Here is a 17,391-nt window from a genome sequence, read left to right as displayed (position 1 = left end):
GCATTTATTTTGTATCCCAAGCCTAGAACATAGCATAAGTATTTACTAAATGAAGAAATGCTGATTACCAACTAGGACTTTCCACAAGACATTATGTTTCTACTGACTCAGTTTTGTAGACCTGTAAATAAAATTACAATGCAATTAGAAATGACACTTAAGGGAAAAAAAAAAAAAAAAAAGGAAACCTTTCAAAACTTCACTGTTAGATTTGATCTGTAGAAAACAGGCAAAATTACCAATTAAAAGCTGCCCCTTCCCTTTTCTTGTGGAGGGAGTTAGAATCAACCTAGAAAATTGGGTTTCCAAATAGCTGTACGACCTCAGGTAAGTCACTTAACCGTCTTAAGATTCAGTTTATTCATCTAAAAAGAGCTGAAGTCATTAATACCTTACAAGAATTCAGGCAGGACCTTGGTAAATTATAGAGCAATTATGTCATAAGTCAATATGGACTGAAACTAAGTCAGGCATACCTGCATCACCAAACATCAGCAAGGCAGCAGCAATTGCTCCATCCATTGTGCTGGTTGATTCAATCAACTAACAGAATGAGAAGAGAATGATATTTTTAAAATGACATTAAATTATTTTAGTTAACAAAATATTAAAGAACAAATATATTAAATATATGTTGGTTTGGGAAATATGTATATCATAGTTTTAAGTTCATTAAGCCCTATGATAAATTTTCAGAAAACCTGGTTTATCTAGAAGTCTGAATTTATCTAAGCATATATTAAAATGTATCAAGTTTCTCATTATCACTACAAAGGAAAAATTAAAATGCAGTCAGATATATACAGCATATTCAAGGTTTTTGTTATTTTAATTACAGGGTTGTGCATTGGCGCCATAAAAACTTTCTATTTATACTTCCAGGAACTGACTATGTGTAGGGGAGGGAAGGGTAGGAACAGGAAGGGAGAGGGGGAGACTGACAGACATTTTTATTATTCTTTTTTAATTCACATTTAGCAGTGGACACTGGCATACCATAATTCTGCAGTCATTTAAAAAAAAAATCTAATAATTCCTAACATGAGCAGGATAAAGGGCTCTTTTGATTTTTACTATATTTCTAAATTGCTTGAATTTATTCAAAAAAAGTATTTATATAATTAACATTTTCAATATAATATGTTTATACTGTTCTGTAACATTATGGATCTCACAAGTAACTATATATCCCATATTTTTCTCTTGCTAAAGTTTCCTATATTATTAATGGGTTATTTGTTTTATTTTTAAAAGATTTTATTTATTTAATTTTAGACAGGGGAAGGGAGAGAGAAAAAGGGAGAGACACTGATATGAGAGAAACATCAATTGGCTGTCTTTTTTATGTGCCCCATCTGGAGTGCTCCATCTGGGGACTGAACCCACAATCCAGGCATGTGCCCTAACCAGGAATCAAACTGGCTACCCTTTGCTTTGCAGGACAATGCCCAACCAACTGAGTCACACTGGTCAGGGCTCAATAGGTTATTTATTTTAAAACAATCTTACTTTTTAAAATAAGCTATTTTTGTATTAAATTAATTATGCTCAAATCAAATGAGAATGCTGTCCTCTATACTAATTTTACTTATCTTGGGTCCTTACGTATCCTGTTAAGTCCCTCTTTCTTTCAGAAATATCCAAAGCATATTCTTAAGAAGTCTAAGACTAAATTTGTATTTTGTAACCTGAATTCTTTTATATGGGTCTAAAAGCCTTTGAAAGTAATACTTATATAAATGTTACCTTTAAAGCTCTTGAAAGGATAGGGATCACCTGAAATACAGATTACCTCAAAGGAGTACGCTGCTTTGGAGCGAGTGATATGCTAAGTTTCAAAACTTTCTGATCAATGAAACATACAAAACAATTCTGTGTATCAAGCCTATTTTCCCATTGTAATTATAAAATTAGAGATAAATATTTCTACAGGGAAAACAATCCCCTTGAACCACTCTAAAAATTGGCAACAAGCTGAAAAATATTTTTAACTGAGATTTGTTTGAGTATTTCAGAACTCTTGTGTTTGTGCTGTTGGACGCTCTTCCCAACACTGTAAGTAGCCCCTGTATCTATTGCACTAGTGGCTACATTTCTTTTCTTGTTATTCTAGAGGAAAAAAACAAAACAAAACACCTCATACCAGGCATACACTTAAGATAACACTGAAGTTTCCTTTAACTAACATTAAGAAGGTATCAAAATGATATGAGGGGAAAAAAGATTTAGATTCATGTTAAAAATAACATGAAATAGATCCTGGCTCATGTGGCTCAGTTGGTTGGGTGTTGTCCCACAAACTGAAAGGTCATTGGTTTGATCCCTGCTCAGGGCAAACTGCCTGGGTTGCAGGTTCAGTACCAGTCAAGGTGCATATGGAAGGAAATCGATGGATATTTCTCTCCTTCTCTTTCTCCCTCCCTTCCCCACTCTCTCTAAAAATAAAAATTAAAAATTAAAATTAAAATTAAAAAAAGAAAGAAAGAAAGAAGGGGAGGGAAGGAGGAAGGAAATTATCTAAAAACAAAAACAAAACAAAAAACAACCCAGGAAATACGAATAATTTATTCTACACTTAAGTGTCCAAACTAGCAGGCCCAGCATACCTTCACAGTTCAAACTTGTTTTGTTTTCCCTGAATGGTATTTTTTCTTTAGTTACCATAAGAAGGGACAAAGTACTGATAAAGAAGAATGAACTTTAAAACCTTTTTCTAAGTGAAAAGCAGCCAGTCACAAAAGATAATTATATTATCCTGTATATAAAATGTCCAGAATAGACCACGCTATACATTCAAAGACTAGTGGCTGCCCAGGGTTAGGGGAGGGAAATGGAGAGTGATTGTTAATGAGTATAAGGTTTCTTTTTGGAATAATTAAAATGCTCTAACATTAGATTATAGTGATGGTTGTACAACTCAGTAAATGTACTAAAAACCACTAAATTATACAGTTTAAATAGGTGATCTTTATAACATTTAAATTGTATCTTAATAAAGCTATTAAACTGATAATCAACAGTAAATAAAAATCCTTCCTTTTCATTTTAGTTGAAAAATCAGAATGTCTGACAAAAAATGGGTTTATCATGGACTATCACATGGCTATATCCTGCTGCAGCTAAGCAGCAGCTCTTCATTTTAGAAAAAGCATGTACTCTATGTATATGGTATGCCTGTGTCCACCATAAAAATCAAGAGTGATCCCTTGTCATTATGAAAAAATAAAAAATTAAAAAAATAAGAAAGCAAGCCTCCTGACATTTGTGACCTTCTTTGGGAGATTGTGGGAGGAGTGTCCCCATTTTAAACCATTCAAGCACACAAAAAATTCACAAGTTATGTATCAGGGCTTTTGAGGAAAACTCATACTACTATATTGGGCTGGCCAAAAAATCCATTACTTTTCATCCATATGATGGCTCTAGTAGTGCTTAGTTGTCTTTAACTTCTTTTAAAACAATTGTTATTGTACTGTGACAGCTGTCATATCAGCATGCATTTAAAAAATAACATCAAAATTGGCGAATTTTTGTGCAGACATTTTAATATTGAAGATGAAAAAACATAGGCATTTTTGGTGTACTATGCTTCATTATTTCAAAAAAGGTGAAAACACTTCTGGAACACAAAAAAAAGTTTGTGCAGCAGATGGACAAGGTGCTGTGTCTGAGTGAATGTGTCAAAAGTGGTTTGCAAAGTTACTTGGTACAGTAGTCCCTAGCCATATCGCAGTTCACTTATCACGGCCTCACTGTATCTTGGGATTTTTAAAAATATTTAATTATTTATCGTGGATTTTTCACTATATCGCAGGATTTTGCGGTACTGTATACATATGTTGTTAAGGTTATGTAGGTTTAAGAGTGCAGAATAAATGTAAGGTTCCTACTTCGTTGGGGGGTCTGGAACATAATACCGGCGATAAGTGAGGGAATACTGTACTACTGACATTTGGCAAAAATATTCTTTGCTGTGGGGCTGTCTTATGCATGGGAAGATGTTTAGCAGCACCCCTGGCTTCTATGCACTGGAAGCCAATAGCAGGAGATAGCCACCATACTCAAAATATTCAAATCAATAAAATTATTGGTGAAATGAAAAATGTGTCTTTTATTTTAAGGAAAAAAAATATAACAAACTTTTTGGCCAACCCAATATTAACCTCACCTATTAATAAGACTTTCAAGTAAATCTCTGATATTTTCCTTAATTACTTCATAAAAGTTAAAAATTATCTTAAAACTTAAAAGTATCTTAATAAAAATGACTAAATACAGCACTAGATACAGGAGAGATTTTAACCATCATTACAGCTACAATAACCAATTACTAAAAAAGGGTAAAACCTTAAGTAAATCATTGTCACTTCTTTGTGGGAACAGTTCCTTCAAGGTCTGAAGTTTAGCATCTTTAAGGTCTTCCAATTCTGATAGGTCTTCTAGTTCTGAAATATCATTATTTCTTCCTGCCATGGAAGGAAGGCCTTGGGACTCTTCATCGTCAGATGGCTCAGAACTAAAAATATTTTCAGAGAAAATAATTTTAATGTATTGTTAATGTTATTTCATTATAACTGTGTATATATGTGTAAATGAAATACAGCATATCGGCAGTTGTTTTTAATATTAAATGAAATCTGTATCTGTCAAAGATTAAAATTTTTTTCATTTCAAAATGTTTATGTATATAAATCTATATTCCCCAAATCTGCATACTCTGAAAGCATCTCCAAGTATCCAGGTTGGGATGAAAAAGAACAATACCTGACATTTATTGTAAGACACGCATACATTTATTGCATGCCCACTTCTCTTCCCTACTTTTCTTCACCTACATTCTGCATATCAGATGAGTGTTGTCATGTTGCTCCTGAGCAATTATAAAGACTACACGAGTACAAAGAAAAAACAAATTTCATGGCCTAGCTGATTAGAATCTAAGTGTTAAAAGAGGATTGGTCCCATAAATATCAACCTCTGCCAGAAACAAAATTTGTTTTGGGGAACAAAGTATTTCTTCAGCAGACAAAGAGCATTTATTCCACATGAGGCCTTATTCTCCACCCTTTAACTATGTTCCATTTCAGTTTATACATCTGGCCTACATAAAAGGCATTTGGGTCCGAATTTTACTCATCTATCTCCCAAACAAACAAACAAAAAATGTTTGCAGTTTTGGTTTTCTACCATGGTAGACATTTGGACATCAGAGAATGCAGACTTTGCTAAGTAGCTAGGTTCTATTTTTTGACAGCTCTCTTAGACACAGACCCAGAATCTGTATTTCAGTAACTTCTCTACGCCTATTCACATCAGAGTAGTTGTACCTGTTAAGAGCACTGGCAGGAATATGTATTTTAAGCTTCTAGGCTAACTTCCTGAATCTTGCTCCGAGAAACTGCTCTAAGGTAACAATGCAAAAATCAATCTCTTCCTTTGTCACTATACTTGTCTTTCAATATTTGAAGACAATTACACGTCGCCCTTTCCATTACACCCAGACTTCTTATTCCTGATGTACTTATCTCTGAATTCTCACTTGTCTATGTTCATACTTACCTGATTTTGTTTCCTAGTTCATTGAAAAAATAAAAGCATTCAGGATGAAATCCTTTTATAATTCCTGTCCTGGACAACCCCTTTCAAAGGACCTTACTCTTCTGCATGACGACTTGAAGCTAGTGATTAGACTCATGACCTCTCAGTGGGACAAACTCATGTGTTTCTTGATGTAGAAAGTATTCATGCTGACAATGAATCTGATAATGCCTTGAATTTAATGTCTAGTTGACAGGAAAGACAAGAGATTCAATACTACCGTGAGGAAACAATAGGAAAAATTTATTTCCTTTAAAATAGTTAAAATTCTTAAAAAAGAGGAGAGGAAGGGAGTAGACTGTTAGTGGTCAGAAGAGTTAAGAGTTATAATCTCCAAATGCAGTGAGTGTTCCTTGTTGGGATCCTGGTTTGAAAAACCAGCTATAAAACACCAAATGTGAACATAATCTGGGAATGATAGTAGAGAATTATTCACTGATAACGTACTGGTTTTCTGGGAGGAGAGGGATGTATAACCAAGTATTAAAGGGAGAAATACTGGGATGTCTATAATATACTTTATTTTGCTGCTATTTACTTTACATCAGCCAATAATAACCAGTGATTTTCAATGCCTGTGCCACAAGAGGCATACTGGTATGCTGCAAGAATTTTTAAGACATGCAATATCTGATTACTTAGTCAGGGCCACTGACTTCTTTTCCCTTAGATTGTCACATAAATTGTAAGCCAACACAACAATAGCCATCTGGTATAAATGACTCAAAATTGCACCTTTTCTTGTTGTTGTTAAATATATATTTTTGGTGTGCCACAGAATTTTAGTAGTTTATGTGTTCCGTGAGATAAAAAAGGTTGAAAATTGCTGATAATTGAAACAACGAAACAAGCAGAAAAAAATGTTAATTGTTAAATCTAGGCAGTAGGGTATATTGGTGTTTACTATATATTATATCATAGTTTGCCTTGAAGCTTTAATAATCATTAAAAATAATCTACAAGAACAACAGTTGACCTCACTCTGTGTTCTTTTATCTGGTCTCCAATAAAGCCTTTCCCTTCTGTTGAAGTTGAAACCCCCTCTCAGTGTTATGGGATTCTAGGCCTTTATACGTCCTACCAGGACCCAATAACTATCAACTATCTTCTCTCCCCAATTTTACTCTCTCCCTAACCTCTTCCTCCCAAGCCTGAAACGTGCTCAAGACTGCATTAATTAATTCAATGACTTTGATGTGCCAGAAGTTCTAGGCACCGTGAACACGGCAGTGAAATAAGCAAATTCTTCTCTCCTTCACAAATTTTATACGACCGATTTTCAAAGTTCTCGTTTCCTACATATTAGTCAATTAACTATTTTATATCTTTTATCCCACCACTTTGGTGAAGCTGTTCTAAGGGCATTAGTACCCTCTAAAATGTTGAATGGGATAAAAACCTTTCATTGATTGTCTATTTCTCTGGTTCCATATACTGTTGACAACTCTCTCTGAAAATCTGGTCCCACCCCTACCATCACCCCATGGGTTCTCCAACATTATTACTTCTGATTTTCCCATTATCTCTCTTCCTATGTCCTCAAAATTTATACAAGGTTTTTCTTCCTTTGTTCACTTTCCTAATTTGCTGGTGTTACCCAGATTCTATCTTCATTTCCTTCTTATCTATTAATTGTTCCTGGGAGATTTCATCAACTGCCAGAGTTTCTGACTATTATCTACATTAGTGTTTCTTAAAAGGGGAGAGATTCTGAACTCAGAGGACATTTAGCAATAGCTGGTGTCATTTTAATTTCTTGACTACGGAGGTGCTACTGGCATGTAATAGGCAGAGGTCAGGTATTCTACTAAATATCCTATAACGTGCAGGATAGCCCCTCAAACAAAGAATTATCTGACCTAAACTGCCAACAGGGTAAGGTTAAGAGACCCTGACAACCAAAATGACCTGTGCATGGGTTTGATTATAACTATGAAATATTCACACAATGCAGTACTATGGAACTGAGAAAAAGAACAAGGATTTCTACGAATTGATATGATTTCCAGGATATGTATACTGCTAAGTGAATAAAATAAAGAACATATGAATATATATATGTATGTATGTAGGTATGCATGTAGTATGCTATCTTTTGTGTAAAAAATGAGAAAGAAAAAAAGACACATGAAAGAAAACCATCCTATGTAGTTTTGATATTTTACACATTCAAAAGGAAAAATTTTAAAAAAGGACATAGGAAAAACCCTAAAAGGAATACAGTAGTTCCTCTCTCTATTGCCATTCAATTATCACGGCCTCACTGTATTGCAGGATTTTAGAAAATATTATATTTAATTATTTATCACGGATTTTTCACTATATCACGGGATTTTGCGGTACTGTATACGTATGTTGTTAAAGTTACATAGGTTTAAGAGTGTAGAATATGTTTAAGAGAATAAGTAGTGTTTATAAAAGTGTGGAAAAGGTTAATAAGGGAGTGGGAAAGGTTAATAAGGAACTGGGAATGGATCGTAAGTGTGTGGGAAGGGTTTATAAAACCTTAAAATATATATAAATACTAAAATAAATGTAAGGTTCCTACTTCGCGGATTTTCACCTATCACGGGGGTTGGGAGGGTCTGGAACGTAATACCTGCGACAAGTGAGGGAATACTCTACAAACAGAAATTAATAGACTGAACTATATTTCAAATGAAAACACAGAAAAAAATTTAAGTAAATAATCTAAGTACTATGCTCATTCATCCTCAATATAAAGACAAAATAAAACTTATAAACAAATCTTGAACACTACCTAGTAGGCCTAATTGTCAAGTGGTATGATTACAGCAATTCTAAAACTATTTTATGGATACTGGGTAATTGTGCAAGTCAGTAAATATACTGATACTGGAGGAAGTCAGAGTTCTCACTGTCAGAGAAGGAAATATAGGGGAGACAGGAACACTGTAGTGGTAGATTTAGAATAGAAGGTATCATGATAAACTCATGATTTAAAAACACAAGAAACATCTCCCATACATTCTCCCTCTTCCTGATATTTCCTAGCCTATTCTGCTGAAAGGCAATGACATAGCCTTGCCTCACTCAAAGAAAGGAAAGAACACACCTACTCCCCAGGTTTCCAAATACCATTCCCTACTAAAAGAAACTAGTGCTACTTGGAGAAATAATTAATTCTAATTTTAGGTCTACAGGAGAGACAGTACAAGTCTTGTGCCAGAACAGACTCAATAAATGATGGAAACCTCTCAAAACTATAGCCTTCCTCAAGGGGCCCTCACCTGCCAACACTGAGCAATATGAGCATCAAAATGAATAATGACAGTAATAGATTTTAACTCATTGAACAAAGAAGCATCTATTATTCCATTTTCTTACTTAATGTACTACATAAATAAATGAATGGAGAGAAATGAGAAAAATCTTTACAAAATACCAAATAGCATTCTAGCATGCTAGCTAGAATACCATCATTTTGCAACTATCATTATAATAACCTACTCAGACAAGAGTTTGCTAATAAATGCTGTACCTACAGAAAGTCTGGTAGGGAACAGAATCATTACCTGGATCAAAGTATCTCCCCACAGATTACTTAATCATTAGAAAGTGGGAAATGGTAACTTTATAGGAGAAATCTGACAGATTTCTGAGCTGTTCAAGTTCACCTCTCCAACAATGGGTGATATAAATGTGCCTCCTAAGGTGACACACTGAAAAGGACACAAATCATTTATGTAGCACTTCTGCCACTTAACCTAAGTTTAAGCATGAAGAAACATTAGGTGAGACATCCTAAAAACAAAAAACAAACAAACAAAAAAACTTACCTGTTATCTTCAGAGGCCACTACGGTAAGAAACAAAAGAAGGCTGAGAAACCATTTCAGAGTAAATGAGACTAAAGAGACGTGACAAACTACATCCAATGTAAAATACTGAGGCAAAAATTACTATTGAAGTATTACTCAAAATATGGTCCAAGGACTGACTGCTAGCCATTAAACTCAAACTGTTATCTGTCCATGACAAGATAAGGAATTTACACCAGAAGGTAAAATAACTATAGTACTAAGCATATTGCTTAGTCCAGAAGGCAGGTAGATAGATTTTTATTACAAGATTTTCTTGGTGAAGAAATCAGTACATTATTTACAAACTAGTACTTTTGAGTAGCATCACCATAAAGGACATTGTTGAGATTAACTGATAAAATTAAATATGGACTATGTATTTAGGTAACAGTATTATACCAATGTTAATTGGTATTTCTCAATTTGAAATGGTACTTTTGTAATGTAAGAGAATGAGCCTGTTCTTAGCAGATAAATGTGAATATAAAGGGTTCAGTAATAATTCTAATTATTTATGAAGTTGATAATGCAAATATGGGGAAATGCGTGAATCTTAAGTTTATATTATTAACACTTTTCTGTAAATTTAAAAATTTTTCAAAATGAAAAGTAAAATCTAGGGGTGTGACTAACATATTTATTTTCAGGATTAATCATGCAGAATGAATTTGTTATTTCAGAGTGAATTTCAGGATAAAAGCATGTTCATCATGGTTTATATACAAAACGTTCATTTTTAAAGGAAATCCTTATCTTTAGCAGTGGTCAGTCTCAATCTCTTGCTCCTTCTTTTAACAGTTTTTTCACTTAGTTTCTGATCACATGACCTTCTGACTTTTAACTCCAGGACTATTCCTTCTTAAAACCTCTAACAAGTTTCTTCTCATCTCTTGGTTCCTAAAAGCTGGAGTTCCCCTGGCCAAAGTCCTTCAACCAAGAGACTTCTTTTCCAGTTACACTAGTGTCCCCTGGTGATTTAATTTAATCACATGGCTTTAAACATCAAATCTATATGATGGAAAGAAACTTGACCAGGGGTGGTGAACACACATTACAGGGTACAGATGATGTGTTGTGGAATTGTGCACCTGAAACCTGTATAATTTTGTTAACCAGTGTCACCCCATTAAACTCAATAAAAAGGGGAAAAAAATCTATATTCTGACAACTTCTAAAATTAGGTATGTAACCTACAGCTCTCCCCAGCACTCAAATGTCACATCTCCGCTTATATGTCTAAGAGTCTCCTCAATCACAGCCTATCGAAGACTGAATCTTTCTTTCAAAAGGAGCTCCCCCACCACACCCCAAAGAGTCTTCTTATCTCAGTACTTGGTAACTCCATCCTTCTAGGTGCTCAGGCCAAAAGTCTTCTGGTCATCCTCGACTCTATCCCTCCAACCCACATGAAGTCCATCAATAAATCCTCTCTGCTCTACTTTCAAAGTATATGCAGAATCTCATCACTTTTAATTATTTCCACATTAGCCACCATCATTTCTTGAGTAGGTTATTAAAACAATATTCATGCTGCTACTACTGCTTCCCTTCAGACTCGAAGCCCTTTTTAATACGTTATATTGGATTTTACTCCTCTGTTCAATTAGCTTCCCATCTCATTCAGAATAAAAGCCAAACAGCCTATGGATTTAACATGACTGAGCTCCTCCTCTACCCTACTCATTACCTTGTGACCTCAGGGCCTTCACTCTGCATCATTTGCCCTCCACTTTCCTCAAAAATGCCAGGCATAAAACCACGTCAGGGTCATTGAAAAGGCCATTCCCAATGCCTAGAATACATTCTCTACCTACTTTCCACATGGTTCACTTCCTTACCCCCTTCAGGCCTTTGCTCAATTATCATTTTCTCAATAAAGCCTTTTAATAACTGTGCTCCTAAGAAACCATGACGTTTCTCTCCCTCCCTTCCCCTCTAAAAATAAGTAAAATAAATAAAATCTTTAAAAAAGAAATCATGCACCTACCCCTAGCCTGCACTCCATATTTCCATCCCCTTTTTGCCCACAGTATCTATTTTTGAAATAAAGCATTTTTTTTAAAATGTGTATTCTCTTTCTACTTGACAACAGAAACTCCATGCTACCCACAGAATGTGCCCAAAAAATGTTAAAATGATTTGACTCTGGGACTCAAGAACAAATCATATAAACGAACAAACATATTTGTTAAAATAATTTTTCTATCTATAGACAATTTTTAAAAATCTGCTCTCACTACACTTAACTAAAAATAACTTCTATCTATTAACACATACAACACACAGCCTCTCTCCACTTCTAAGTTAGGGAAAAAATAACAAAGATATAGTAGGAAAAAGTCAAAAAAGGGAAATATTTAAAATTAAGTAACTTTTCCTCAAAAAAACAAACAAACCCTTACATACGCAAATATAATAAATCTTTAATTTGCTTACACTATAATCACTGTGTCTTTGTTGAATTTTGTCTCTTGAACTGTACTGGAACAGTTTGGAGAAACAATATCTTCACTATCAGAAGACAAATCAATATACTGTATTCCTCCTTGATTCTTGAAATACGATACACTTGATTTTCTTTCATTTACTGTAGTTTCTGGAACACTAGAATCTTCTGCAAAAGAAAAAGGAAAAAGGCATTTTGAGCAACTTGAAAATAAAATAAATTTGTTTTTGATAATTAGAATCATGAATTAAATATCTTTTAACTTCATTCACTGTTTCCATCCTAAAACCAAAAATGTCTACCACCTTTTAATCCTGAGTGCCAACGTCACTGTGAACAACGCTGACAAATTTTCCCAAACGTGCCTGCATCACTCCCAGCGACTCTTTTTCTCGATGGCTGTAAATGTAAATAACAGTGGAATAATTCATATTTTATGTTTTGTTCTCTTTTTTGTACCTCAGGTTATATATTGATATAATTTTTTCTCATGTTGATCCAAATTTTGAATTATGCATGGCACTCAAAGGGTTAAAGAAAAAAAATTAACAGCGACCCAGAGCTGGTGTTAAATGATTTTCCATTTCACATATTATTTACTAGCAAGTCCCCAGTGAAAATTGCAAAACTAAGGTTTGTGTTTTATATTCTAACCCTTTTCTCTCTGTGCTTTTATTACCTACTTCAGTTCCTACCCAACAGGACATGGATACCAGAGCCCAAGACTTGAATTTCAATCCTGCCTCTTAGCCAATTTACTTAATCCTTTAAATCTCAGTGTCCTCCCATGTAAAATAGATGCTTAATAATCTCAGGACTAATTTGCATATAAAATCAATGATATTTATTAAGCATTTAGTTCAGTATTGGCACATAGCCAGTATCCAATAAACATTATGTCTTATGCAATGGCGGTGTTATGGCCTGAATTATGTTTCCTCCAAAATTCCTATGTTGAAGTCCCAAAACTCAGTACCTCAGAATGTAACGTGCTTGGAGACAGGGCCTTTGAAGAGACGAGTACTTAAAAAGAGGTCGTTAGGGTGGGGGCCCTAACCCAGTATGACTGATGTGCTTATTAAGAGACGGACACTAATGGATGGAACTGGAGAGTATCATGCTTAGTGAAATAAGCCAGGCGGCAAAAGACAAATACTATATGACCTCGCCTAATATAGGATCCTAATGAAAAAAACAAATGAGCAAAATAGAACCAGTGGCATGTAAACAAGGAGCAGACTGACAGTGACCTGGGGGGAGGGGAGGGGAGAAAAGGGAAAAGGACCTAGTATAAATGACTCATGGACAACAGGGTGGGGATTGACTGTGGGAGAGGGAGGAGGTAGGCGGGGCAGGGGAGAGCAATGGGGGAAAGATGGGACAACTATACTAGAACAATAAAAAAAAAAAAGGGGAGCCCTGGCTTGTGTGGCTCAGTGCCATGAGCACTGGACTGTGAACCAAAAGGTCACTGGTTCAATTCCAGTCAGGGCACATGCCTGAGTCGTGGGCCAGGTCCCGGGTTGGGGGCATGTGGGCGGCAACCACTCATTGATGTTTCTCTCCCTCACTTTCTCCCTCCATTCCCCTCTCTCTAAAAATAAATATATGTTTTTTTAAATGGAAAGAAAAAAAGACACACACACACTGAAGATGTGTTTGCATGAAGGCAGGTCACGTGAGGATAGAGCAAGAAGGTGGCTATCTGCAGGCCAAGGAGAAGGGCCTCAAAAAAAGCCAAATCTGCCAACACTTTGATCTTGGGCTTCTCGCCTCCAGACCCACGGGAAAATAAATGTCTATTGTTTCAGCCACCCAGTCCGTGATATTTTGTTGCAGCAGCCCTCACTAACTAAAAAATGTTGGCATCATCTGTCTCTCCAAAACAGGTGAGTCAAGTATTCTACCAAGGTCTCCTTTCTCCAACAGCTTATTTATTCTCCCTTCTCCCAGTAAAACCACCATTCTCCCTTATATATTGGAGGAGAAAGAGATCAAATTTAAGAAATTCATATTAAAGTAAAAGTAGTTTGCTCCTTGGTCCATTGAACATATTTTAAAACTAACTCTAGTTCAAAGGTGTTCATTTAAAAACCAATAGCTACCTGTTATGGAATAGTGTACCTGAAACCTGCATAATTTTGTTAACCAGTGTCACCCCAATAAATTCAATAAAAAAAAGAAAAAGAAATAAACACCATTATCTACTTTCTAGGTGAATTTCAACTTCTTGAGGGAAACATCTTTATCCTCACACTAACCCCTATGGTACACATTATACCACCATTTTATAGACAAACCTAGGTTGAGAGAAAGCAACTTGTTCAGTCATACAGGAGACAGGCGATCTGAAATCCAAGCCCCAAAACCTAAATCCTCACACTAAAACTCTAGGCATTCCTGAGGGCAATAACATTTCTTTACTTTTACAATGAAGTCATATCCACACTATTAAAAAGCAAATATTTTTCCAAAACAACAATTTTATAAACGTTGAGTGTGCCCTAAGAACTCTGCATTGGAGCAAACTATAGCTGTGTTAACTGCCATAAATATATAGACTTTTACAAATTCTGATAATTACGTATAATAAAATCACAGACCGATTCCAATACAATAACTATAAAGGTACTATGGATTCTGCTTTCACAAAGTGTTCCTGGTATTATATCACAAATCACACATAACACTAAAAAGTTAATCTTTAATGTATCAAAAATTTAACCGAAAGCTAAGGCTATCATCTAAACACTTCAAGGAAAGTGTCCTGCTTTCTTAGTTTAAAAAGAGCTATGACAAAATGACTTGGATTGTCTTATTTTATTCAAAAAGTTTCTTTATATAAAATAACCAATAATCTTTTCAAGCCTAGTCATTTAAATGCCTAAGTGCCTGGGGGCCTAAAAATTCTCTAAGTATTAAGAAAGCTAGTGTTTCTTGAACTTGACATGTTATCTACTATAATCGGCATAAAACAAGAGTTGCTTATATTGGTTATATCTATGATATTTATTATACTAGAAAATAGAAACTGAGAAAATGCTTATTTATTGAGCAAAATCTTTACATGTTAACAAATATTTTTGTGAAAACTATATCCCCTCTTCCCACTGCTCTCTCTCACCAAAATAGCAAGAGAATAGAACTGTTTTACATTTGTGAAACATCTCTGGTTTAATATACAACCGCTAGCTTCTCTTACCTGTTTCTGCAACTAATCCATTGTAGTATACTGTTTTTGTTTAGTTTTATGAAGAAAAATCACAGCTCATACAGTGATATAATTAAGGAAAGAAGTATTTTTATAGCCTTTTAACATTACCATAGATGTTCCTCTTTGATACTAAACCCAAATTTGACAGGTTGTAGTTTTTTAAAAGTTAATTAAGTTTGGAATAAAAAAAAACAGATAAACTTTTGCATTCTGTTACACTAACACCCACTGGTCTATCTTGTACTTTAATAAACCTTTAACCCCTACATTTATTTTTAAAAATTTTATTTATTTTTTTACTTTTAGAGAGAGGGAGAAACATCAACGTGTGAGAAGAACACCGATTAGTTGCCTCTTGCATGACCTGGCCTGCACCCCAGGCATGGACCCTGGCAAGGAATCCAATCAGCAGCCTCCTGGTTCCCAAGCCAGTGCTCAATCCACTAAGCCACACCAACTGGGGCACTCCTACATTATTTTTAAATATTGTATGCATTGGTCATATAGAAAATATTGGTTCACTCCCTGATTAATGCAGATCTGCCAAATGTTGATATATTTCATAATATTAAATACATATATATATATATATATATTCAATAATATCACCACTAATCTTTAAATTCTGGAGATTATCAAACTCAGAGTCATGCATATTAGTTTTCCAAAATCCAAACTTTCCTTTGAAAACCAGAATTTTATCACTAGCAATAAATAGTCAGTTGTCTTCTTTGATATCACTGTTCATTTTTGAGAAAATGTCTGCTAAATACTGAAGTCTGCATAACTATAGTTTGTTGGTCAATCATCCTTTCAAGTAAAAACGGTGTTCTGTGAAAATGACAAGTCTAGCTCACAACTCAAAGCAATCACTCAAATGCTTTCCCTTGAAATAATCATTGTATTTTGGTATGCAGCAACGGGGAGTTCACATTTTGTTTCATCAAATATAAAAGGGCCTAATGATAAGTTGAGGTTAACTAAAATTTACAAATTTTACTGTTTTATCAAGAACATCCTTAAGTGAAACTGGCATTTAAAAAATTTTTTAGAGTACAATGACTGCTGTAACAGCTTAATCTTGGCCTTGACTTGCAATAATACACCAGTAGTTTTACCTACCACTGCTTTTGCACAACCAGTGCAAATGCTGATGTAGGAAAAAAGGCAAGTACAGTAAAACCTTGGTTCTCAAATATCTTGGTTCTCGAACAATTCGGTTCTCACCAAGTTTCTTGTGGCAAAAATGTCTTGGTTATCTAACAAAACTTTAGGTCTTGATTCTTTACCCGACAACATACCTATATGGTCAATCATGCGTCTCTCGGACGACAAACAAAGGAGATTCCGTTTTCAAACAAATCACTTCTTGAACAGAGGTTCTACTGTAATGTCTTATGAAAACTGGAGCCCAAATGTTCACAGATCACACTCTGAAAACTAATGGGATACATTTAAAGCTAGTTTATATAAAATATCAACTTTCCAAAATAGTCAATAATCTAGAATTAGAATAGTGCTGAATGCTTGCACTATTTTTGGAAGTAAGCAACAGCAAAACAGCTAAGATATTCCTGATGCGATGATGCTTTTTGACCCAAAGCAAACCTGCATTTTTGAGCAGCAGCAGAAAGGAACAAAAACAAACAAAAAATACAAAAATGAAGGTAAGAAAGGAGAAAAGAAAAAACAATTATGAAGACATTGGAAAATATTCAATTCTGACATTTGCTGAATACTTTCTGTATTTAAGGCACTGTATCAGGAAGTGGGGGATATAAGAAAAAGGCAAGTTATAGCTCAACTTGCTCTAAAGAAAATAGTAGTAGCTGAGTAGCCATGTACATCACTGTTATGAGACATAATATGTAATGTGAGAGAGGAATAAATAAAATGGTGTCGGAACATGAGGGAAAACAGCCTGTCCTTTCATATAAAAACTATTAAAAAGCCTATTATGGCCCTGACCAGTGCTGCTCAGTTGGCTGAGTGTCATCCTGCAAAATGAACGGTCACCTGTTTGACTCCTGGTCAGGGCACATGCCTGGATTGTGGGCTGGTTCCTGGTAGGAGGGTGTGCAAGAAGCAACTGATCAATGTTTCTCTCCCTCTCTCCCTCCCTGACCCTCTCCTCTAAGAATAAATAAATAAAAATTTTTAAAAAGCCTATTACATTTTAGAGACAGAAGATGATTATACTTTCTCATTATCAAAAGTAATAGGAATCTACATCATTGGCATATGCAAGGAGACGCCAAGGTTCCAGGGGGTAATTCCAAATGAAATTCCCCATTAGTGGAGTATACAAGA

At 34.9% G+C, this 17,391-nt stretch overlaps 1 protein-coding gene across 4 annotated transcripts in view; it reads right to left on the bottom strand.

The window, feature by feature from the left end:
- SMARCAD1 (SNF2 related chromatin remodeling ATPase with DExD box 1) overlaps positions 1-17,391 on the bottom strand; it is an 88,818-nt gene that overhangs the window by 62,414 nt on the left and 9,013 nt on the right. For all 4 annotated transcript variants that reach the window (XM_090266303.1, XM_090266302.1, XM_090266304.1 and 1 more), the window contains exons 3-5: positions 11,858-12,035; positions 4,348-4,516; positions 477-543 (exon numbers count right to left, since the gene is read on the bottom strand). In XM_090266303.1, the coding sequence (XP_090122429.1) occupies positions 477-543; positions 4,348-4,516; positions 11,858-12,035 (414 nt within the window). The remainder of the gene's footprint in view (positions 1-476; positions 544-4,347; positions 4,517-11,857; positions 12,036-17,391) is intronic.

Source organism: Furipterus horrens, unplaced genomic scaffold (assembly GCF_987537825.1).
Source record: "Furipterus horrens unplaced genomic scaffold, mFurHor1.1.pri manual_scaffold_2, whole genome shotgun sequence".
NCBI lineage: Eukaryota > Metazoa > Chordata > Mammalia > Chiroptera > Furipteridae > Furipterus > Furipterus horrens.
Note: the sequence above shows the minus strand (reverse complement) of the source record. Positions and strands in the feature narration are given on the sequence as shown.